The sequence below is a fragment of the Protopterus annectens genome, chromosome 12.part0 (assembly GCF_019279795.1).
Source record: "Protopterus annectens isolate FY-2018-M chromosome 12.part0, PAN1.0, whole genome shotgun sequence".
Lineage (NCBI taxonomy): Eukaryota > Metazoa > Chordata > Ceratodontiformes > Protopteridae > Protopterus > Protopterus annectens.
In genome coordinates, this window is record NC_056746.1 from 1,131,288,957 (window position 1) to 1,131,314,791 (window position 25,835).

Genomic DNA, 25,835 nt, shown 5'->3' on the forward strand with positions numbered 1-25,835 from the left:
AGACAAGGCATCCACTTTCCAAGCCAGAAGACTTGGAACAGAATAGAAGAATTTGCCTGTTCAGAAGGGAGGCAAAAAGCTCTCCCTGAGGAATACCCCACAAATGGACAATGTCCAGAACACATCTCTATGAAACATCCATCCGTGAGCTTGTGTGCTAGACCTGTTCAAGGAGTCTGCCGCTCGATTGTGCTTGGAGGGAATATAAACTGCCTGAAGAGTCATTTGATACTGGATAGACAGATCCTAGAACTGAAAAGCTATTCTGCAAGGAATATAGGATCTTGTGCCCCATGTTTGTTGACATACCACATCACTGTGGAATTGTCTGTAAAACTTTGAATAGTTTGGGATGAAAGAGGAAGTAGAAAGCCTGTAGAGCCAAAAGTTAAGCCCTCATCTCTTTTACACTGATGTGATCTGACCTCTGATGAGGAGTCCAGACACCCAGAACCTTGAGAGGACACAAGAACCCCCCCCCCAACCTCTGTCAGACACATTTGTAAAGAGCTCCTGAGTTGGAAATGGGGCTTGAAAAGGAAGATCAGAGTTGAGTGAAAGTTGATGAATCCACCACTGAAGCTCAACTTTGAGACAGGGCAGAAAAGGTACCGGGAAGTCCAGGGAGTAGCAATGTTGGAACCATAACGACCTGAGGTACCACTGAAGCTTTCTGATATGGAGCCTGGTGAGAGACAGGACAGGGAAATTGAGGAAGCCATAAACCAGAGAACCCTGAGAAACTGCTTGGTGGAGACAAAGGCCAGATGAAGAAGGGACAGGAAAAAGGCAATTAAAGACAGGGCCATGGGGTAGGACGAGATGCCAGCATGAGAACTGTCTGAAGTCTGCAGACAAGGAAAATATAATCCTGGGAAGGTGTCAGAACTGACTTCTGGAAATTTATGGTGAACCCCAAACTCTCACAGAGATGTAAGATCATGAAGCAGAGAATTGGGGGACATAGCTTGAATAAGCAGATTGTCTAAATAAGGAAAAATCTGAATTCCTCGAACCCTGCAAAAAGCAATAACAGCAAGACATTTGGTGAATACTCTTGATGCAGTAGGGAGGCCAAAAAAGGGCAAAGTATAGAACTGAAAATGCAAGGAAGAAATAGAGAAATGTAAAGACCTAGGGTAGAGGAGGAGGAAAACATCTGCAGGGACAGCATCAGAAAGGAAGGAATCTTGAAGAAGGTGTTCAGCTTGGAAAGATCCAAAACTGGTCTTCATGTGCCCTCTTTTTGTGGGAATAAAGACATCTTGCAATAAAATCCCTTCCTTTTCCTGGGCAGGGGGTATGGCTTGAATAGAGCCCTGAGCCAAAAGAGAGTGAAAAACCTCTGAGAAAAGAGAGCTGTTCCCAAGGAGGCTGAGGAATGCCTGAAAAGTGAGGAAGGGACTTCCAGATCATGAAATATTCCTGACCGATAATAGAGAGAACCTAAGAGTCTGAACTGACCAGAAGCTAATTTGGAAGAGACAGGAAAAACAGAATGACAAGGGAATCGAGAAGAGGAAAGGAGGAAGCAAACTGTCAAATAGAACCTGGCTTGTCCTGGATAGCAGGTTTCTGGGTGGCAGGAGTCTGAGTAGACTTAAGCAATCCTGCCCTCCTCTCAAGGGAAAGAAGGGCTCTAAGCGTGGGCCTCCTAAGGACAAATGCAGACTTGGTGGGATAATTCCACTGAAATTTGGGAAAAGGAGAAGCTAAAATATGTTTCAACTCCTGCAAGGCTTTGCCTTCGTCCTGGAGAGACTTGAAAGCAGCAGCAGAACCAAAAATATTTTTATTATCCAAAGGAGCATCAAACAGTTTGGCCTTAATGTTGTCAGACACAGCCTGAAGGTGAAGCCAAAAATAATACTGCAAAACAGAAGCAAAGGCAGCAGCCCTGCAGGACACATCAGCTGCAACACAGCTGCACTTGACTGAGTTGTGGGCCACATGAGAAGTACAGTCAAGCAGGAAAGGGCCAAAGCCTTCCCCCCTCAGTCAGGAATGTCAAAAAACACTTTAGAAACCTGAGAAAGGAGAGCCAAAATATACTTGGTCATATGAGTCTGGTAGTTATTAGCCCTAAAGAATAGAGAGTCAGCAATGTAAACTTTTTTTGCCCAGCTTTCCATAGCCCCCCCCCCCCCACACACACACACACACACCCCAAGTGAAATCCTGCCATTCAAGCTGGGGATTCCTAAGAGAAATATTTTTTTTTTCTTTTTCTTCTTCTTCTTCTTCTGTGAGACTTTCACATGAAACATCCTTGGAGGGTCAGACCACTGGCAAGACTCAATAATAGTTATAGGAATCTCTTCCCTAACTAAGATTTGAGAAATCCCCCTCAGTCCCTTGGATATGATCAAATGAGCTTCCCCATCAACATCAGGTACAGACATTTGAAAAGCCTCTGAGAATGTCTAAGAAGCCGGATCCATTCCAGCCTATGACAGAGTCGTGGTAGAAGAATCAGAAGCAACTATCAGACAGTCCTCTGGGCTTTCACCAGCCTCAATAGAGAATCCAGGAAAGGGTGGACAGCAGCCGGATCAGATCTAGCCTTTTTGGCCTTCTTCTTGGCAGACAACTGACCCTCAGCATGGGAGGATTCTGCCATAGCACCCTGAGCCAACAACTTAAGAAGTTGGGCCTCCAGGTATATCAGCAAGGTGAAGAGATAAATATGACTACATAGGGTCTTGGGCACAAACGCCTGTCAGACAGAGCATTGTGTATGATTGTGAGAAGCACCCAAACAGAACAGACACTGGCTGTGATGCTCGTTATGGGGAATCTGCCTCCCATAATGCCATTTTTAGTTTCTGGATAATGTGAACTCAGCAACTACAAAGAAAAGAAGAAAGAGCAGAAACCTCATCTGGGCACTTACCTGAGAAGATGCCTTGGTAATCAGCACAGCAGATCGGCGTTCAGACAGATGTAGAACAATGACATTCAGACTAGCGGCAAAGTTGTTCTGAGTATGTGCATTTGTACTTCACTTTTATACCCTGCACCTTGCATGTGGAGCATACGTGTGGCGTACGACACCTACAAGTACTAAAGGCTTTGGTATACTGTCTGGACACTGGGCTATACTTGGCAGGTGATCCCTTAGGGAAAGAATATTGTGACAGTGATATGAAAGGACATCAGGCTTTACCAAAAGCTGTAGACACATGCAGAGTAGGTGAAATTATCAAAATACAGTGAAATAAAAGCAACGGCGGGTAAGTGTGCATCTGTGTAACCTAGTACACAAGTCAAATACACAATAAAAAATTAGAAAAGTCAGGACATGTTGTAGCAGTAAGTCAGGACATGTTGTAGCAGTGATCTTCTGAAAAAGCTAACAGATAATGTTTTATTAAAATGAGATGATCTAAGATAGGGGACAGTGAAGTGATTGCATCATTTTAAGTTAAGCCTGCATTAATTGGTGCTAGAAGCAAAAGATGAAGCATTGTCTAGCTTGAATCAATGTTGCCAGAATCTGTGTTACAAAAGTATATTCTCTGAAGCTGCGTAAAAGCAAAAAAAAACAAGTGTTCAAAAGAATTCACCTATCGTTGAACTGATGATCCATTGGTGTGGGATAAAACATACAACAAAAACATGACAAACTAATGCATACAGTTGCTAACAGACTCAAAAAGCATATGTAATAGAGTGACGAGTCTGGGAATATATCAGTTGTATTTTGAAATCTGATCCAAAAAAATCCAAACACTGCAAAGGCCAAGATGAAAAGAAACTTTTAAGAGGTGTCTAGAAATGACAGTATCCAGCAAAGTTTCAACCTAATATGTCAAGGATAACCGTGTCTGTAAAAAAGCTGTTATAGCAATATACAACCTGGGAATGGAGCCATAAACAAGAGTTTTAAGATACTAAAAAGATGACCAAAGTTATTAAAACACTGAAATACTATAATATGAACAGTATACACATACTTTTATATTCATCACATCTCTGATAATTAGACAAAAATCTCTCTGCTTTCAAATACACCTTCATAATCCCACTACCTGAAGTCACCTCTCTCTCTTCACTGTACATCTCCATCCACCGCCATCATATACCCCATTACTAACATTTTTGAAAAAAGCTACACCCAAATCTTAGAGCATATCCATAGTAATGGTCTGTAATGAAATGCTAAGCACGGATTCCTTACTAAATTCAGTGCAATGGTTACGGTATAAATGTCACTGACAATATAGCCATATGAATAGCAGATAGATTTCAGCTGCCAGCTTTATTGATGTGAACTGTGCCTTTGAGACCATAGACCACTCCATTACTTTGGAAACACAAGAAACACAGCTTCAGCCCCGGGGTTTCCATTGGTTTCAATGAGTAGTTAATAAAAGTATCAACTAAGGTCAAGGAAGAAAAAAAAAAGGGGGGGGGGAATGTAACAGTAAACCTACAGTAACAAATTTCCTTAGATACATCCCGAGTTCTCTACCACCTGCCTAAATGCTCGTCCAACTCTGCTTGTACATACTTCTCCCAGGGAGTACACTAAAATGCCTTGGTCATAACAGGCCAAATACTGAAAAGGTGCACCAGAGCAAAAAACACTACAATGCACAAAGTTAAAACATTGAATAAAATAAATCTGAGACAAAAGAACACAGCAGGGCAGTTCAAGGTAGGCATGAACAGCACTCTCTGCCAGTTAAAAACATTTACCGATTGGCCTGCTTGCACAACCTTTCTCACACACTGGAATTTGCAAACCATTCTTTTTGAACACTGCACCCTTCATAAAACTGTACTGGAGAACTTACACTGCCCAACCAAGTGCAGTTTACAATGGGCTGGACTGCATGGATACTGAAAAAATTACAGCTCCTGGTATTAAAATTGTCTCCTCTTCCATGATGGGGGCCAAGCAGAAGTACCTATTTCCACTAGCAACGGTTCACTGTTGGGTAAGACATAGGTATGACTGATTATTTAATGTAGATCATTCTAAAGGATATGGTATGACAGTAGCCAAAAAATCTGCACAACACTTTCTATATCTTTATACCCCTGACGACCTGACGTCATGGAAGAAGGGACAGCAACTGACGCACGACCCAAGACTTTGTTAATCAGGCCAACTGAGGGCAACCTGCCAGCAGATTTACTCAAATGTAATGACTGCAAAAGTGAAACACGGTGAACATCTTCAGTTACCAGAAGTGTTAACATACCTGTGTAAACTCAAACTACCTATATGTATGGCCTGTACTTTCAGAAAGATCAGTGAATTAGGACAGAAACAAAGAGCTATGGGTCTGCTTTACTATCTCAAGGAGGTACTTGAGGCCTACTGCTTTCTGCTTGACTACTAGACATTTTGAAACCTAGCAGAGTAGTATAATAAAGAAAGGGAACACGAAGCACAGCAGATACACTGTGTGAGGCATGCAGTAATGCATGTGACTGACAGACTTCACTGCATGTTACAAATTCCCACTCCAGCATTAGAGGTATTTAAAAATCAGTTATGTAGAGATGAATACTGACATCCTTTTGGACTGTTCAAAGAAAGTCTGCTCTGTAGCCGAAGCAAAAAGCAGTGAAAAAGATTCAGATTTCCAAGAAGCATGCTGTACGGTAAGTGTAACAACTGAAGATACTTTCAGAGAATCAACACAGAGGAGCAATTGGATGGATCAGAGTGGTAAGGAAAGACATCACAAGGAAAACAATGACCTGTGGTGATTATCTGACATACTTAAGAAAATTTTTAGTTACAACACAGTTTGCACTAATGTAAAGGGTCTTGAAAGGATTCAGTACTGACAGCTCTTCCACAACAAAACATGATAAAAGTCTTACCTTGTCCTGAAGCGTACTTAGCTTTTGTTGCCTTCTTCATTTTATGTAAAACAGTTCGATCTGCATCTAAAACCTGAAAGCCCAAAAATATAGAAGAAAGTTACACAGAACCAAACATATGCATTTTTGTTAATTTAACCTAGCAGTTTGAGAAAAGTAAAGCTGACATAACCATACAATCTGAAACCTGTGTTACAGTTTTAACAGCTGTGGAATACACACAAGTCAGAGTAATAAACCCAAAAAAGATAATTCTGGTTCCACATGTGATCCCCTTCACTTTATGCCACTTTCATCATGGAGAATTGTTCTGATGCCCTCTGAGGTCAAGACAGAGATTTAATGATCCAATAAAATATAAAATCCACCCATAAACTAGACAATCAGAATTCTGCTTTTCTGACCCCAAGAAAGAGCCAAGAAAATGAAGTTCACAGAATACTGCACCCCTTTCCTCATTCTACCCCAATTTAAAGCAACTCATCAGTGCTAGAGAAAATTATCTTGATCGAGCCTCTGCAAGAGAACACGATGTGTGTTACCTAGTAACATTAGCAAAGCTGTCTTGCCATGTACACCACACCCCAACCACACCACCATTTATCAACCACAGACTGACAGAGAAGGCAGAACCCACAAAGGAGATAACTGGCCATAGTAGTGTCTTCACTTAGCTGATCTAACAAACGAAATCTTTAAAATTCAAGAAAGGTGAACAAGAATTGCTCTTCAGGAGGAAAGTATTGAAATGCATATCTAGAAAGCTGATTACACTGTCAATAATCTGAATTTAATCACCATTCTGTTCACATACTATCGTAACCACATTTCACATAATGGGTTATCTTATAATCGGACAAGGGAGGCCTAGTTGAACAGTTACACAAGTTCCCCCAGAATTGTCTCTGCCTTGTAGAAGGATGGTTGACAAATCAAATTTTCCCTCACCCTTTAATTTTGTCATCCTTCAGGAGTCCTGCTTCCTTCTTATGGGACTGCAACAGCCTTTCCCCTGCAAACTTGCTTTCCAAAACCTGAAAATAATGTGGAGAATCAGGGAACCCCTGCCTTTAATGCTACTGACTACGTTATCCCAGACCTTATTAACTTGCTTTTAACAAAAGATTCAGAGATCATAAGGGACTTCCAAGATGGCTGCACATTGAGTAAGAGATTAATTTCAGCTCTCCCAGTGTGAAAACAGAAACTCAAGAAGAGAGCCAGTGAACACTTTTTAAACAAACATCTTTACTAAATTATCATATATAACATTGGCCACGTTACATTTCTATAAATTAAAATAAATCATGGACATACAATCTCAGTTGCAAACATTATACATTACAAACCGTGCCAACACAACAGCAGCTGCAAACATTATACATCACTTTTAACATATACCATCATTGTTAGTCAACCATTACTTAGCTCATTCAAATCCTTCCTTCTTTTAAACCTCATTCCTCCTCTGCATGTATTGATCCCGCATTTACCTTTTTTTCCTGTGTAATTTGCTCCAACCCTGTTCTAAATATCCCATTCCCAGTTGTTTTCTCTGTTACCATCTTCACTACATCTAGTAAAGTTGGTTTAGACATTGATTTCCATTTTCTAGGAATTGCTTTTTTGGCAGCCATCACAATTAGACTCAGCAATGTCTTACTATGTCTAGGCAATTCAGATTATGCATCATAGCCCAAAAAAATAATTTCCCTAGTTACTACAATATGCTCACCCTACATCTCCGACAGAGCAGTCTGCAGGGAATCTTTAGTCTGTCAACTCATTACACAACCAGAAAATATGTTCCCAGTTAACTCTTTCTTCCCCATCACACCTCCAAAATTTGCTGTCTACCGGAGGAAAAATTATTTGAAATCTGCCTGGGGTAAAAAAAATACTTATGTAAACACTTCCAGGTAAAGATCCTAAAATCATCTAGATTTTGTTGCATATTTGGGAGAGACACACATTTCTTTATAAATTACTTATCTAATCTCTCTTTCCTAACCTCCTTTGATTGATTCTTATAGTTATCATGCAATATTTTATATGATCTACTAAGTATTCCTTTCTTAGTGGCAACTTCTGTTCTAGATTCTACTAAACATTCTACGAGTGCTGATCTTTCATTTAGGACCCCCCTATTTCTTTCTCTTTGCCTATACTCAGATATCAATCCTTGATATGGAAGGCAATCTCTAGCCTGCAGTTCAATTACGTTCTTGACATCTTCCTATTCCTTTACCCTTTTCTCTCAATTTATTTGCTCCCAATACCTGGGTTCCTTTGCCAGTTTTCTTCAATATATTCCACCCCTCTTGCCTATTGTCTGTATCCCTAATTGCAGTCATCCCCATCAGCAGAATCTCCTTTCTCAATTCCTACGTTGGCTTAGTTCTTAGAAGACCTTCTGCTACTTTATGAATATAATATTCTGTATGATTATTCTCCTTAAAGGTCTGCATCCAAAATCCCAGTTTCTCCCTGGTACTTGAGCTTCCCCCATTCCATCACGATCTCATTCCACTTTGAATTATAGTCTTCTGCTTGTGCTATGTACAGGAACCATAACTGTGTTGCTCTGAATTACCCTTTCAACTCGGGTAATCACAATCTACCCTGTTCTATTGGAAGAATGAGCTTATCCCACTTGACTCTTGCAGTCTTCCCCTCCCAGGTAAAATCCTTTAGCTATTTATTAATTGCTATCCACAACTTCTCCTTTGGTTGATAAAAGTATGCCTATTTAGTCTCTTCCCACATATCCTTAGCTGCCACACCGGAATAATTTTTAATCCATACTCCTAAATACTTCAGTTTATCATGTCCCCATAAATATGAGTATTGCTGAATGAATCTGTATGGTGGTACATAACTTACCACTATTACTTTTGTTTTAGCTTCATTAATTTTGTATCCCAAAAAGGTTTGAAACGGCCTCAGTATGTTCCACAGCACTGTAATGTCCCTTTCTGGTTTTGTCAGGTATAAAATAATCTGCAAATAAAGCCAGCTTTTCTTGACTACCATCCCAATTATATCCTTGAATTTCTGAGTCTCTTATTTTCTTTCCCAATGGTTCTAAATATAATGCAAATAACAAAGGGGAGTGAGTACATCCCTGCCTGGTTCCTCTGCTCAAGCAGAGATTATCAGAAGATCTCCACCCACTTTAAGTTTTCACCTCCGATCCTTTACATATCCTCCTAATCAATCTTAGCATTTTATCAGGGAATGCAAATGCTTCCATTTCTTTGCTCCTAAAATCCCACCTTACTCTGTCAAATGCTTTCTCTGCATCAAAACCCACCAGCAACAGTGGCATTTTCTTACATTCTGCTTCCCTCTGGATCATCACTGTTCCGTTTATGTTGTCAAAAGTTTGCCTCTCCTCCACAAAAATACATTGATCCACATTTATCAATTTTAGCATCACTTTTGGCATTCATTTAGCCATTATAAACAAAGACTTTATAATCATGATTTAGTATTGAAATGGGCCCATAGGAATCTGGATCTGCTAGATCTTTACCCCTCTTTAGCCACTATCGCTTTCTTCCAGGATGTTGGTACTTTTCCTCCTCATAAAATACTGCTAAACAAAACCTTCCAGATCTTTAAGTTTGTCCCCTCCTAGCTTCAAAACTTCCACATGAATACCATTTATTCCTGGGGGACTTTCCAGTAGATTGGTTATATATCACCATTTTTAGCTCATCTCTTCCATCATTTTAGTAATAGAGCCTCCTCTCCTTCTAGCCTTGGCATATTAAATTCTTCCATAAACATTTCGATTTGTACCTTTTCCAGATTTCTTTGGATTACATAGACTTTCATAGAATTTCCAAAATATCTTTAATACTTTACAGGATCCATTATCTTCCTTGCTATAGGCTCCCTAAGCTTGCTGACAGGCCTTTCTACTTTCTGTTGCCTGAGTCATTGTGCTAAAAGTTTTTGGGTTCTAGAGTTGTCATAAAAAACAGTTGTTTAACAGCAATCTTTCTAAACTCATGCATATTAGAGGAAATCCCTTATTTTCTGTTTAGTACTCTGCAGTTGCTCCTACTCTTGTTCTGTGAGATTCCCCCTATTTTGCAAAACTTTAATATTTGTCAATCCCTCTAAATAATGCTGGTTACTTAACCATATTTCCCTTCTTTTATTTCCACCCTATTTTTAAATTCCACTTTAGTTGTATTCCTCTAACTATATTTTTAGAAGTTTCTATCTTCTCCAACAGCTCCTGAATAATTTCCATTACCTATTCCTTAAATTCCTCTCTTTTCAACAGATAGGTGGGAAAGCGCCAGTGCCTCATTTTTATTTCATTACCTTGTGTTTTTATTTTAGTTATTGTTGGTGTATGATCTGAAATAGTTATTGGGTATGTATCAAGACCTTCAATGCACATGTTCTTGTGAATAGAAAATTCTGTCTAGCCTAGCCCAGTTTTTGTATAGTGGGGAATATGTAAATTCATTCTGAATTCCTGGTACTGAATTCACATCTTCCATGCCAAACATTTTCAAAAATTTCTTTAAACATCTGCCCTCCTTTGTTATAGTTCACTTTCTGGGCCCCCAGACACATATTCACTGTTGCAAATCAAATTCCAGTCCCCACCTATAAGCAATATTGCTTGGTGAAAGCTGAATTCACTCAATTTTCTTTAGCTCCATTATAGCAGTTTTCAGTGGAATATAAACACATATCCAGTATAATCCTCCTCTCTTGCTAGCAGCCCCTTAGTACTACACTCTACCATTAGTCTTTTTTTGCCTCTTCTATTACTATTGCAGCTCCTCTTACAATTAATGTAAGTACGCCTCTTTTCCTTTTTCCCATGTATTCCACTGAATAACCATCCTAAAAACCTTTATCAAACTCACATAATCAGTTCTTTCCAAGTGCGTCTCCTGTAGCATAGCTATTTGAACTCCACATTTTTAATACAGTTCACTACTCTTTCGTTTTTGTACCTATCTGTGAGACCAATAACATTTAAAGATAGTATAGAAAGTGTTACATAAAGTTATTGCCACTTTTCATTTGTAACCGCCTTTTTAGTTAAGTATCTATCTAGTTCAAGCTTATGTGTTACATGCACACACTGTTTGGCAGGTTGATATTTTATACAGTTGTTTGTCATATCCATTTGAGCCTGCTAGTTTATACAGTTGTTTCTTGTCATATCCATTTGAGCCTGTTGATATTTTATACAGCTGTTTTTTGTCATATCCATTTGAGCCTGTGTCATGTCTTACAAAACCACCGTTTTTTTTTTTTGGGGGGGGGGGGCATTCAATAAAACAAACACCCTTAAAACATATTAACTTAATACTAACACACACAACTATTTAGGTTTTACCCTCCTAATAGGAACAGTTGTCCCAAACTGACAGCCATACACTCAAACTTGGGTTAACCTAAAAAAAAGGTTATCCATAAGACAAATGGTACAACCTGTCCTAAGCGCTGTCTGGTTTTGTCTCATCTTTATTGCTCTCCCAGACTGGGAAAAGACTTGAATGCTTTCAGAAATCATCATCTCCAAGGCATTAAAAGTGAGAAGAATTCTGTTTTTATTGCTCTATCAGATTATCTCCATGGAGACATAGAAACCACATACAGAATTGTTTCAACAAGCATTTCTTTAAGAGACAACTTTATTCAATGTTCTTTTTTCATTTATTTGCTTTCTCTTAAAACATTATCCTAGATAAAGCCCCTTTATCCAGTCATTTTCCTATGCAAGAATGAGAAAAATATCAATCTGTCAATCAAAAGACCCGAACGTGTGAATATGATGAAAAAGTTTTCAGGATGGTTATTCAGTGGAATATCTGGGACAAAGGAAAAGAGGAGTACTTATATTAATTGCAAGAGGAGCTCCAGTAGTGATAAAAGAAGATAAAGATATCAATGGTAGATCTGCAGCACTATGGGGCTACTCCCAAGGGAGGAGGATTAAACTGGCATGTACTTATTCCACCTAAAACTGCTATAATGGAGCTTAAGAAAATTATGGGAGAAATAAATTGTTTTCAGCAGGTAATATTACTTATAGGTGGGGACTTTAATTTAATTTGCAGCAGTGAAGACGGAGGTCCCAGAAGGGAAAATTATAACAAAGGAGGATAGATTTTTGAAGAAATTTATGAAAATATCTGGCATGAATGTTGTGAATTCAGTAGTAGGAGTTCAGGGTGAATTTACATATTGTTCCCAGAGATGCAAAAACTGGGCTAGGCCAGACAGAACTTAAAGTTCACGGGAACATATGCATTTTATTGAAAGTTTTGATATACATCCAATAACTATTTCAGATCATGTGCCAATAATAACTTAAATAAAAACACAGGGTAATGAAATAAAAATGAGACACTGGTGCTTTCCCACCTGTTGGAAAATAGATGAATTTAAGGAATGGGTAGTGTAAATTATTTGGGAGTTATTAGAGAAGATAGAAATTTCTTCTGAAAATATAGCTAGGGAGTGGGATAAAATTAAAGTGGAGTTTAAAACTACTGTGGAAATAAAAGAAAGATATGGTTAGGAAGTAACCAGAATTATTTAGAGGGACTGACAAATGTTAAAGTATTACAGAATGGGGGGGGGGCATCTCACAGACAACGAAGATGTGCAATTGCAGATTGCCAAGCAGAAAAGAAAGGATTACCTCGATAATATGCATGAGTTTAGCAAGGTTACAGGTAGATGAGGCTCAATTACTAACATAAGTTATTCCTGTAGAAGTTTGGAAGCTAGGAGAGAAAAAAACAAAGATCTGGAATGTTTTGTTTAACAGTATTTTAGGAGGAGGAGCAGCACCAACATCCTGGAAGAAAGTGGTGATGGCTGTAATACCTAAAAATGGTATAGACCCATCAGATCCGGCTTCATACAGGCCCATTTCAATACTAAACCATAATTATAATGTGTTTATGTTTATAATGGCTAAAAGAATGGGAAAACCGATGCCAAAATTGATCAATATGGATCAATACAATTTGTTTTGGAGGGGAGGCAAACATTTGACATTAACAGAGCACTGATGATCCGGAGGGAAGCTGAATGTAAGAAAATACCACTGTTGTTGATGGGTTTTGATGCAGAGTAAGCATTTGACAGAGTAAGCTGCGAGTTTATGACCAGGGTAATTCCCTGATAAAATTGTAAGCTTGATTAGGAGAATATATATGTGGGTTTGGAGGCAAAACTTAAAATGGGTGGGTTGCTCTCTGATAATGTTTGAGTAGAAGAAACAGGCAGGGTTGTCCTCTTTCCCTTTTGTTATTTGCAATATATTTAGAATCATTGTCAAAGGTAATAAGAGGCTCAGACATTCAAGGATATAATTGGTATGGAAATCAAGAAAAGCTGGCTCTACTTGCAGATGATATTTTACACCTGATAAAACCAGAAAAAGACATTTCAGTGTTGTGGAACATTTTGATGCAGTTTCAAATCTTTCCAGGATATAAAATTAATGAAACTAAAACAAAGGCAATAGCTGTAAATTATGTATCCACACACAAACTGGTTCAGCAATATCTATATTTATGGGGACAGATAAAATGAAGTATTTAGGAGTATGGATTAAAAGGAATCTGGTGTGGCAGCAAAGGATATGTGGGAAGAGTAAATAAAAGATAAAACAAAAACTGAAAAATTGGAAATTCTGTTATATGGATATGGATAGCAAGATACAAGCAGTTAAAATGATTTTAGTCCCTTTAGTTTTATACACAGGTCAGGAATATTTTTAAACAGAGGAAAAGTTGTGGATAGCAATTAAGAGCTCAAGGATTTTGTCTGGGAGGGGAAGATGGCAACAGTCAAGCAGTATAAGGAGATTCTTTCAACTGAATAAGGTGGTTTGGGATTTCCTGATTTGAAGGGGCATTTCAGAGCTACACAGTTAAGGCTCCTGTACAGAGCACAAGCAGAAACATAGAACTCTAAGTGGAAATGGATGATGATGAAATGGGGGATGCATAAGAAACGAGGAGAGACTGGGATTTTGGATGCAGATCCTGAAGAAGAACAATAACCATGCAGAATATTATATTCACAATACGAGCAGAAAGTAGCTGGAGGTGGGTGGGAGGTTGGCATAATGGTTAAGGTGTTTACCTTGTAGACACAAGGTGCAGGGTTTGATTCTCACATGGGGTAACTGACTAGGCTTAAAATGTCCCACAAGGGCAGTTAGCCTGGTATGAACCTATGATAGTATTCTGAGAACTAACAAGTGAATGGAGAAAACAGATTCTGCCGACAGAGATGATTGCAATTAGGGATACAGACAATAGGCAAGAGGGTGCTGGAAGTTATTGCAGAAAACTGGCAAATGAACCAAGGTGCTGGGAGCAAATAATTAGAGGGTAAGGTAACAGAATGGGAATATGCCACAAATTTACTTGGTCTGCAGGCTAGAGATTGATATCAATCAATCATAGAGAAGGCAGAGAACAGGCAAAGAAAAAGAAATAGGGGAATCCTAAGTGAAACACCAGCATTAGTAGAGATTTTAGTAGAATCTAAAACTGAAGCTGCAGGTAAAAAAGGAATAATTAGTAGAGCATACAAAATATTGCATGATGACTGTAAGAACCAATCAGAGGAGGTTAGAAAGAGTTGTGAAGAAGTTGGATAAGCGATTCACAAAAACAATGGTGGGATGTATGTATGTCTTCCAAATATGCAACAAAGTATAGAAGATTTAGGATCTTTGCTTGGAAGAGTTTACATAGGTATTTTTATACCCCAAGTAGTCTCCAAAGAATGTTTCCTCAGGTAGATAAGCAAATGTTGGAGGTGTGATGAGAAAGAAATGTAATGAATTGACAGACATTGCACTTCAATACAGATGCTGTCAATAAGACCATTGATAAAGGCAAACTGTTTCCTCCTTATTTCTATACTTGTCTAAAACCTTTGACTCAGTTTGCCACAGCAAATGTCTTCAAACGTCCTCATTAGGTTTCTCTCAGCCCACCCTTCTATGGTTCAAATCCTACCTATACAATAGGTATCAGTCAGTAAAAATGGCACTCCACCTCTTCTCCATACGTCACAGTCATCACTGGTGTACCACAATGTTCTATCCTTGGTCCCTCCTCTAACATTCTCACAAACACCCTCCACATATTCAGAAAACAGGCCTCCCTAACACAGTATGCAGATACTTCCACACTTATTTGCACCGAATTACTCAGCTTTGTAAATCACAACTCATGTTCAACCCTAAAAAAAGGCAAACTATTATTTCCCCCAAATCCCTTTCCCATGAAAATCACTTCTCATCGCAAATTACTATGGATGGTAGTGGATGATAATCTTGAATTTGACCTGCACATACAAAATTGCATAAGAAAAACTCATCAAAAACTAGAGAAGCTTTACAGTGCCAAAAGCTTACTCACCAACACAACTAAAACTACACTTGCCACTACTTATCTCCTCCCCCACACTTCTTTATGGCATTCTCATTGTTACTAACCTTCAGGCATCACAAAAATTAAAACTTTAACAATCCTTTAATAAAGTTACAAACTTTGCAGCAAATATCCCTTCCAAAACCCACCACTGTAGAGCACTGAAACACCTAAATTAGTTAGAAATATACACGACTTCTTAATACTTATAAAATTATCCAGTATCCCCATCTGCTTGGTCAGCATTAAACATTTGACACAAGTATGTACCCATTTGGTCATTACAACCTAATGATCAAAAACTCCTGTCTATCCACAAACCTATCAAATCTGGTGGGCATGGTCTGTACTTGTACCATGTTGCTAAGGCCTGGAACACCTTATCTCTATCCATCAGGTCACTACCCTCCCTCCAATTCTTCAAAACCATTCTGAAAGACTTCCTAGCCAAAAACTGGCTCTGTTCTTGCTCAGCACTAGGTGATAAACTATATCCCTAAACGAGAGCAAATACCTGTTCATACCTTACATCTCCTTACCCCCCCCCCCCTTCACTCACTTCCTTCCATCAATTTCTATCCCCTGGCTTTCTCTTGGATTATACCATAAGCTTATTTTCTCTCAATTCATGCTGCAATTCCTGTTTGCATTATACTAACTTGCCTTTAATGTCTCTATAAACTGGCTAAAATTTCTCTAACCATTTAATCATTATCATATAATTTGTATCTATTCTTAACCAAAGTTTTCATAGTATGTCTAATTTGATATAATTATTTAAACTGTAGTTGTTTTGTACTATTTTTAAAAACTGTAAAATTACTGTTCTTAAAATGTTTTATAATACTTCGGAGCTTTTCTCCCCGGTCCTCTGCTGAAAGGTGGCCTTTCCCAGTAATCAAATATCAATAAATAAAAAGTCCTTAAGGGATCATCTGCATACATCACATGGATCTCTACTACAGGTGGTTTAAAGTATTATACATTGAAGACTCTAGCCTGGCTAGTTCGTTCTTGAAGTTTTTTACCAAACTGTTTATTTGTGTGACCTTTTTACCTTTGGTTTGGATGCTACTTGGGAGATTTTGTACCCTAATGTTTATGGACAGCAGGTTGATGTTAAGCTTTATAGTTTCTAAATTATAGCCGAACAATCCACTTGTACTATACTGATGAGGTCATAAAAAGGCCAAAACCCACATGCATGATTACAGTTCATCAGGCTTGGCTTTACTGGCCTGAATCTACCCATAAAAACATAAAAAGTCATATGTACTCAAAAAATCATGTAGTTGAAACACTTATGTCCTTCAGGGGTTTCTTGCATATATCCCATGGACTTCCACCAACGAGGTATTACACAGTGAAGACACTAGCTAGGCTGGGTATTTTTGCAGTTTTTACTGTTCCAATGCACACAAGTACCTGTTGTGCTTGTCCGTCTTATCACAATCAATTCCAGTCCTATGGAATAGACTGCCACAATATATTTATTCGGAAACCTCCTTTTCTAAATGTACTTACACTGAACTTGACTTAAGGATTGGCATGGCAACATACAAACTTAATGAGCTGGAAGTAGTCTGCATTTTGCACTGGCCTTTAGGCCTGAATGCAAGGCCCTACATCTGTGAACCTATGAACAGTCAGTTGTGTGTCCAGTGTCCTCACTTGTATAATTCACTTAAACCTGTTTTTATTCAGAAAATGGACTAGCTTTATTTAGGATTTTAATGATAAAGTAATTACAATACGAAGGAGTTACCAGTGGAAATTACCTCTATCAGAATCTCTGTCTAAATGGGCACTTTACAGACTGGTAAATAACAGAATGATGACACTGTACCGTGCCTTTCAAGATCAGCTTTAAGAATTCACCTGGAAATTGAAGCAAAAGCTCTAAGCTCTAAATAAAACAGAACTACTATGCCACGTAACTGCTCTGAATGTCTAGGCCTATGCCAGGGAGAATTGCTGTGCAAGTAAAACAACTGTTCTTACTGCTTTGCTACAATCTAAGCCTAACCTCGGGGGAGGAAGGTAGGTAGAATTTATTGTTGCTAATCATGACAGCAAGAAAGTCTGGTGCTTTTCTTTAATACTTCTGCAAAATCAGCACAAGAGAAGCCAAGTAAAAAGCTAATTTATAAGCAAGGCATTCAGAGTCTCCACTCTCCCTCGTGGCTTAGTCATCATCACCTGAAGGTGAAGCAATTACCAAAGTTATTTACAGTTTCAAACCAAGTATGTTAGATGCAAATCAAGTACGTTTAAAAAATAAATCAAATAAAATAGCAAAAAGATGACATGCTTACTTTAACATATATGGTAAATCAGGCAACCCTACTCGCAGCATTTAGGTTAACTGCAGCAGCACTTTCATACAGACAACAGCAAAAGTGTTGATTTGAAATCCACTATGGATGGTATTGCCTTAACTGAACCTTTACATCTAGAACATTCTACTGCACACATTGGTCACCGATGGCAGGAAGTGGGACCTCACTGCTCCTTCACAAACCTGAAACAGAAGAACAGTATATTTCTTTCAGTATTAAGTTCACATCTCAGCAAAGTCTGATCCCCTCCAGCACTGAAGGCTGTTGGGACTGGCAGTTGCTTTGAATCTGAATGGCTTGTGCATTCACATGCAGGGCCTCTCAGGATCCAGAAGTCCTGCGATCTGTGCATCAGTGGCCCTATACTATATGCTCCTACTGACAAGCATGACTGGGCAAACAGCCACATAATCTTTGCAATCTCTCTACCTCACACTACGGGCACAGAAACAAACCACTTCAGGACTAAGTTATTTCCTTCTCCATGTTGTAAGCTACCTCCTTTGGGAAGCCAGTATATTTATAGAAGTGTTCTTCCTCCATGACAACCCCCACCCCATACCAATCAAAAAGCTTCTTCATAAGCTCATGCACAAGCATTCATTAAGTGCAGCAGTTAGTTAGCTATACATTTGTTAAGGAAATAAGTGCAGTCATTACCTACAAGTGTGTTAAAATTGAATCAAAAGATTTAGAATAATTTTTTCAAAGACTTCACTTCAGAATAACTGCATATTTAACATATATGTTCATCTGCACAACTCTGTGACTAAAGCTTGAGAAACAAGTTTTCTTCCCCAGCAAAACCTGTTCAACAACTATCCTATGATACAATTATTACACTTAAGACATTTAAAGTACACAAGCAAATCTGAGCAAGAACCGGACACATTCATTGAGCCACGTTCGACCCTTCCCACACCCGTTTCTGTACGTTGGCTCCATACCATACATTGATAAAGCCCTAACCATAACCCAGATAACAGATATAGCCCTAACCATAACCTAGGTAACAGATAAAGCCCTAATTGGGCATTTTGAAGCAATGTGACAATTGCCTCATGTACACAGACAACCATCTCCTCCTTCCACCAAACACTAACACATGCGAGAGATGCAATTATACAGCCAAACTGGAGGCTATGCTCTCGCAACCCAAAACTGAACCAGGCAGTCAAGAGGAGAAGGGAATTACTTACATCACACCACCAGTCTCACACAGACCTATGAAACCAGCACTGGCAAAAAACACACAAATACAAGAAAACATACTCAGAGGTTCTAAAAAATCTGCAGAAGCAACAGAGACCTCCAAAACAGACATCCAAGCAACCTCCGCCCCCCCCCCCCAACACAAACTATGAAACACATACTTCACAAAACTTGCCACACAATCACAGCCCTTAAGGCAAAAATAACATACCCAACACACTAGTAATAGGTGACTCTATAGTCATGCACACTGACATCCCACTCACTAGGCTGAACAAGGAGAAAGTTACTGTTAGCTGCCTGTCGGGTGCCAGAATCCACCACATAACACAAGCACTCGGGTCACTCCAGAACAAGTACAAATATGACTGTCATTGTCCATGTTGGTGTGAATGACCTGAGCCGTACCTCCCTGGACTACATGAAGAGAGACATGGAGGAGCTCTCTGATCACGTAGCCCAGGCTGGTAAGACCCTGACCCCAAATAGCATCCTGCCCTCACCAAGAATGACACCATGGTATAGAGAAAAAATTATCAATTTCAACAATTGGCTAAGCTTCTAGTGTCATTCAAAGGGGTCCAGTGTCTGTCAGCCTGGGATGACATACTTGACAAGCCAGGCTGCTTCACTAGAGACGACTTGCACCTGTCACCCTTAGGTTTTCGAATACTGGCCAAGGCTCTTGCCACCCCCATAGTGCCTTTTTTAGGCAAGGCTCAAAAACTAAACCCACTGCCGTAAATAATACAAGTAACAAAAAAACTGAGGGTAATGCTACTCAATGCCAGAAGTCTAAACCTCAAAATGCACACACTCGAGGCACTCCTCAGTATGGAGAAACTCGATACATGTGCAATAACAGAAACCTGGTTTAAGGCTCCAGACAGCATCCCAGCACTACCAGGCTACAACTCATACCATACATTTCGGCCACAAAACCTCGACCGAAATACAAAAGGCGGGGGATTATCCATATTCATCAAGGATACCCGCACCTCCAGGTTAGTGGCACAGCGCGATGCTTCAGAGATCATCCACGTGCAACTAACAATGGGCAAAACTGCTATTCAAATTATAGCTTGCTACAGATCACCCACCATGTCCCAGGACCCCCACTTTGCATTCCTGGAAACATTGGGAAACAAAGGTCCTACCAAACACCCTGATATTGGGTGATTTCAATTACCCAACCATTAACTAGGAGAACCACGAAAGTACAAACTCCCTTGCCCAACATTTCCTAAAATTTATAAACTCAAATGCCCTGGATCAACTGGTCAACACCCCCACCAGAGGTGACAACATATTGGACCTGGTCATCACCAACATGGGCGACCGGTGTTCCACACCGGAGGTCAACCCTTCACTGGTTAGATTTCTGCCACCACCCCGGTCAAAGAAACCATCATGAAAACTTTTCAAAAGTGAACTTCAAGTTACTTAAGACCGAGGTGGGAAGTTTCAAAGCCCCCATGTTAAAGGATAACGCTGTCCAAGCCACAAAATCCTTTACTAATGCACTCAATGGGCACCTATAAGAATGCATGGATCGTGCTATCCCAAACAAAACCAAGACTCACTCCTCCAAGAAAAGGAAACCAGTCTGGTGGACCCCTGCCATAAACAAGTTATACAATAGGAGGAGGAAACTAGTACAGAAAACAGTAAAATCCCAAGAAGGGAAGACATCCCTGATCAGTATCAGCAAGAAACTACATTCCCTCATAAAATCATCCAAGGCTAGCTTAGAAAGAAAAATTGCCATGGACTCCAAAGATAACCACAAGGCATTCTTTAGCTAAGTCAAAAATCTAAGTGGCAATTCTCAGATCTGCTCGAAGTTAGTGCAGAATGGCACAAAATACAATGAACCGACCGATATAGCCAACATCATGGCAGACAGGTTCAGTGCAAATTTCACCCCCCTCTCACCCTCCAAAAGGGCCCATAACTATACCAGAAGAATGTAGTGCCCCTGAAATCACAGACACTGGTTAAAACAGCCCTCTCCAAAGCCAAAAGCACAGTATTAATGGGACCGAACAGTGTCCCAGGCTGCATTCTACACGAGCTCAAAGATGAACTAACCCCTCACCTAAACACGCTGTTTAAACTCAGCCTCTCCACAGGCTACATGCCCACACAGTGGCATACAGCAACGGTTATTCCACTCCACAAAGGTGAAGCCACAATGGTTTTCATCAATTACAAATTCCTATTGTTCTACTGGTTTCAACGGCAGACATATGAAAGAGTGACATCTTGGTTTTCGGGTACATTGGTACTGGGGGAATACATTTTGAGTGTTCTTTGCACAACTTTGTATTTGTTTCATATATATATATATATATATATATATATATATATATATATATATATATATATATATTGGGCTTCCGCTAAGACGACTAGCAAAACAATGCCAAATGGGCATTTACTGAATGCTATTGAGGCATTTGTGCTGTCTTTCTTATACTTATAGCCAAACTGCTAGTAAATCAACTACCAGACGCCAACAAGGGCATGTGTAGACCGCCGTTCTCATCATCGGCCTTACATTTAAAGTACTGTAATTCAACTTCCATAAAGATGCAACATTGGGCTTTACAAATATATATGTTTGTTAATCACATACATTGCAAACATACACTTTTGGTTAACTCGATGTATTACAGGCTCTGCTATCATTAATCACTGGTGTGTACTTTATTAATCACTGGTGTGTACTTCTGCCTAATGCTGTTGATCCCTTCCTCCAAAAAGGGACTAGGATATTTGTACTAAGATAGAACTGTGGTAAAACTGTTATTAGTATTGAGATCATACTGCCTATTATACTAGTATTGTAGTGCGCCTGTTATACTGTGCTGCGATTATACTGCATACCTTGCATTGTCTATGGTCTTTGTCTACTGCTTTTTTATAGCTACCTCTCTTACCTTACCTGCACATTTGCCTTTTTTCTATAGCTATCCCTCCTCTGAATATCTTTTACATTCGGCCTTACCCTTCCACTTTTTACCTACATCCTTACTATTCACCTAACTCAGTCTCTCTCCACCTTTGTCTTGCATTTCTATTTTCCATTTATCTAACTCACTGACTCTCTCTCTCTCTTACAGTACACCATTCCTGGTGCTCCCTCTCTGCCATTAGGGTGTAAAGACTACCTCCAGACAAACCCAAGAAGACACCCTGAATCCTGCCTGGCAGCCAGGCTTCAAAAGGGAGCTGCCACTGTGTGAACATGCAAGAGTTTGAATGTATGCAGCCTACAACCAAATACTTGTGAATTAATTAATTATACTTGTATGTGCTAACTCCCCTTCCATGTGTTTTTTTTAGCAAACTACCACAGACCACTAGCCACTCTCCCCCCTCCAGTTTTCTTTATCTTAGACTAAAGTTCGAAATAAGAGACATTACTATTTCTGCTAGACGCTATCCCTTTCTGCCACTAGGTGACAGCATATATTACCTAAAAATAGTACCATTTCTCTGCAGACATTTTTCCCTTCATAACCAAAAGTACTGTATTAATATAAATCCTACTCTCAATCCCTCCAGCTATTATATATCCACTCCCTTGTGTAACTCCTCACTTTCACAAATATTAACCTATACTAGCCATAGTGTATAGCTAGTTAAGCTTACATTCTTGCCCAGTGTTTATAACTACAGATGCTGATACTTTTTCTTTTCTGCTGAAATCAGTTCTCCTGCTCTTGCCCACTCCGTTCGTCCTTCAGGCTCCCTCTGCTCCCCTACCCTACCCCCAAATCTCACCCACCCCAGTACACCTAGCTTTATTCTAACCCTGTATCTCCTCCCCTTACCCTTAGCCAACCCTGATCTCTACCCCTCCCCCCCCTAACATTCATCAATTAAGTAATCCTCCCCATCTCCATACCTTTCCTGCCAATACTCTCAGCATTACTCCTCCCCTTCTCTCTAAACACTCCCCTATTATTCCTGCTTTCTGCTCCAGTTTTAATTTACTCATTAAAAATGACTCCTCCACTTCCACAAACTTCCCTCATCTTTTATACAAGCATTCTCCTCCTAATAACTGTCTTGAATGCAACTTCCTATTCCTCTTACAAACTACCCCCCTTCCTTTTCTCCCCCACCTCCTCCACTCTCCCCCATCCCTGCCCCATCACTTCTCACTTACACAACATACCCCTTCTCTACTTCAACCTAACCCTCTTCACTATTTTAAACTAAAACTTCTAACCATTTCATTTAAACCTCCTACAACCAAAGAGAAATTGTCTGTCCTACTATATACTAGTTCCAAACCAAATCTCCTGCTCTATTCTTTCTCTAATTAGCTTGTTCTAGCAGGAGACATTCACCCCAACCCTGGACCCAAGACCAGCAACAATCTCACTCTCTCCATCTCTTCAAATAGTACCAACCACAAATACCTCAAACTCATTACCATTAACACCCAGAGTATAAAAAACAAAATAGCACTCTTCCATGCTTGGCTCAATCATACTCTACCAGATATAGTAGCAGTCTCACAGACATGGCTAAAACCTCACATTACTGACTCTGAGATTGTACCCCCTGGCTTTCAAGCACTCAGATGCGACCGCCAAAACAAAAAAGGAGGAGGAGTAGCCTTAATCTATAATAGCCCTGAACCTCTGTCCTTACCAGAATCCCATTCCTCAGTTCAACAATGCTGAACTAGTCATAGGAATTCTTAAAATGAATAACTACAAAAGTATTTGTGTTATGGCCATCTATATCCCCCTTGAGATAACACTACCACTCTGGAAAACACTCTTATGGGCCACAATTAACATTAAACCAGAGACATACATACTAGGTGACGTGAACATCGACTGGAATAGAATCAATAACAATAACCCTTCCCTATCTGTCAATCTATTTAATTTCACGCAACTAATAAATGACATTACCAGATCTAACAGAAACAACCCCCCAGGGTCCACTCTGGACTGGATCTTAGTCTCCCACCCAAATAAGATCTCTCACTCTGGTATACTACCAGACACAATGAGTGACCATCTCCCAGCCTTCATTCAGCAAGCTACTCACCACTCCCCTCACCAACACCAATACACTCACACTCGTAACCTTACTAACTTTAATCCTTCTATATTTTCTGAAACCCTTAAACTAACAAACTGGGACAACCTAAAAACTCTTCCACTAGATAAGGCCATAGACTCCTTCAATACTACCTTCCTAGGCATCCTAAACACCCAAGCCCCACCTAGAACAAAGCAAATAAATCCCAACTCCTCCCCTTGGCTAACAAAGGACACCAAAACACTTATGCTACAAAGCGACAAGACCTGGAAACTTTACAACAAAAATAAGCACCCTTCTACCCACCTTACATATAGGCAACTCCACAATCTAACCAAAAAGCATGTTACAAATTATAAGAAATATTACTACACCAAACTACAGGCTACCCACACCAAAAATCCTAAACAATTCTGGAACTCCAGCAACTCTCTTTTGTACCCTGGTACCAAATCCAATCCCTGTCCTAACAACAATAAAACTGACAGAAATTGCCACCCGTTTTAACTCCATCTTTACCAACTCTACAGCTGAACTTACCAAGATCTTCTCCAACCACATCTCCTCCCCTGCTCCCAATCCTACTTCCTCTTCCCAACCCTCCACTCCTAATCCTTCCACCCCTTTTCATCTAAAACCAGTCTCAACCTCCATCAAAAAGCTTCTTTCCAAACTTAAGCCATGCTCCAATGCCCGACAATATTCCCTCACTCTTTCTCAAGCTCGCTGCAGATGGTATTGCCATCCCCCATCAGCATTCGCATCAATAGGTCTATCCAGGAATCTTATGTCCCCAAATTATGGCGTGCTGCCTTTATCTTACCCCTCCACAAAGGAGGCAAAAAAAATAGCATTTCTAACTTCCAATAGCCATTCTTTCCCCACTTTCAAAAATCCTTGAAAACTGCATCCACCAACAACTCATGGGATTTGAAGTGTTCAAAGTTTTTAGGTGTTCATCAATGATAACCCCAAGAAGTTTATATGGAAGTAGTCTGGACTACATATGCCTCATCTTGAGCAGTTGTTGTTACTCCATTATATAGTCTTGCTGGAGGATGTTACCACATATTTATGATTTTATAAAACATTAAGTAATAATCATGGAAGTAAATTATTTGACGGACGCTTATTTAATATTTTAAACAAGGTTTCTAAAGCAAATTGCATTTGAGTAGAATCAGAACATTTGTCATGCAAGTTACCTAAATTGTCAACATTTTTAAGTTAATTCTTGGTGATTATATTTACCTCATCAATAATCAACTCTTCACCCCTACACAACACGGCTTCCGTCCTGGCCATAGTGCTATAACTGCTCTCCTATCTTTCTTAGACATAGTTAACCATGCCCGGGACTCTGGAAAAATTGTCTCCACTGTCCTTCTCGATCTATCCATGGCATTTGACACAGTCTCTCATACCCATCTACTAAATCACCTTTCTAACCTCAATCTCTCCCAAAAATCCCTTATATGGTTCAATAGTTATCTCTCGGACAGATCCCAGGCTGTGAAATGGCAAACTGGTAACTCAACTGGGGTCCCTCAGGGGTATATACTCGGACCAATGCTCCAATATATTCATCAATGTTTGTACACTGCAATTCCAAACACTGAAATAGTGCAATATGCAGATGACTCCACTTTAGTCTGCTCTGCTCATAGCCTTCCCGAGCTCCAGGCAAAAACCCAATTGGCCTTTACAACTACAGAGAACTGGATGCTTCAAAACCATCTCTCCCTTAATGCCAATAAATCCAAAATCCTTTTTTTCTCCCCCTCAAAAGCCATCTCTCAGCAAACAATCCTTCAATATCAACAGCCATGTTAACTCCACTATAGAAGTCATTCCTTTTGCAAAACATCTTGGGGTTACCATTGATAACACCTAAAATTCGATACACATGTCCAACTAAATATCAAGC

General features: G+C 39.6%; 1 protein-coding gene across 1 annotated transcript in view; it reads right to left on the minus strand.

The window, feature by feature from the left end:
* The window catches only part of LOC122816264 (arf-GAP with SH3 domain, ANK repeat and PH domain-containing protein 2-like), a 1,594,524-nt gene that overhangs the window by 1,056,928 nt on the left and 511,761 nt on the right, over positions 1–25,835 (minus strand). Inside the window, exon 2 of the mRNA XM_044089001.1 lies at positions 5,842–5,914. Within this exon, the coding sequence (XP_043944936.1) occupies positions 5,842–5,914 (73 nt within the window). The remainder of the gene's footprint in view (positions 1–5,841; positions 5,915–25,835) is intronic.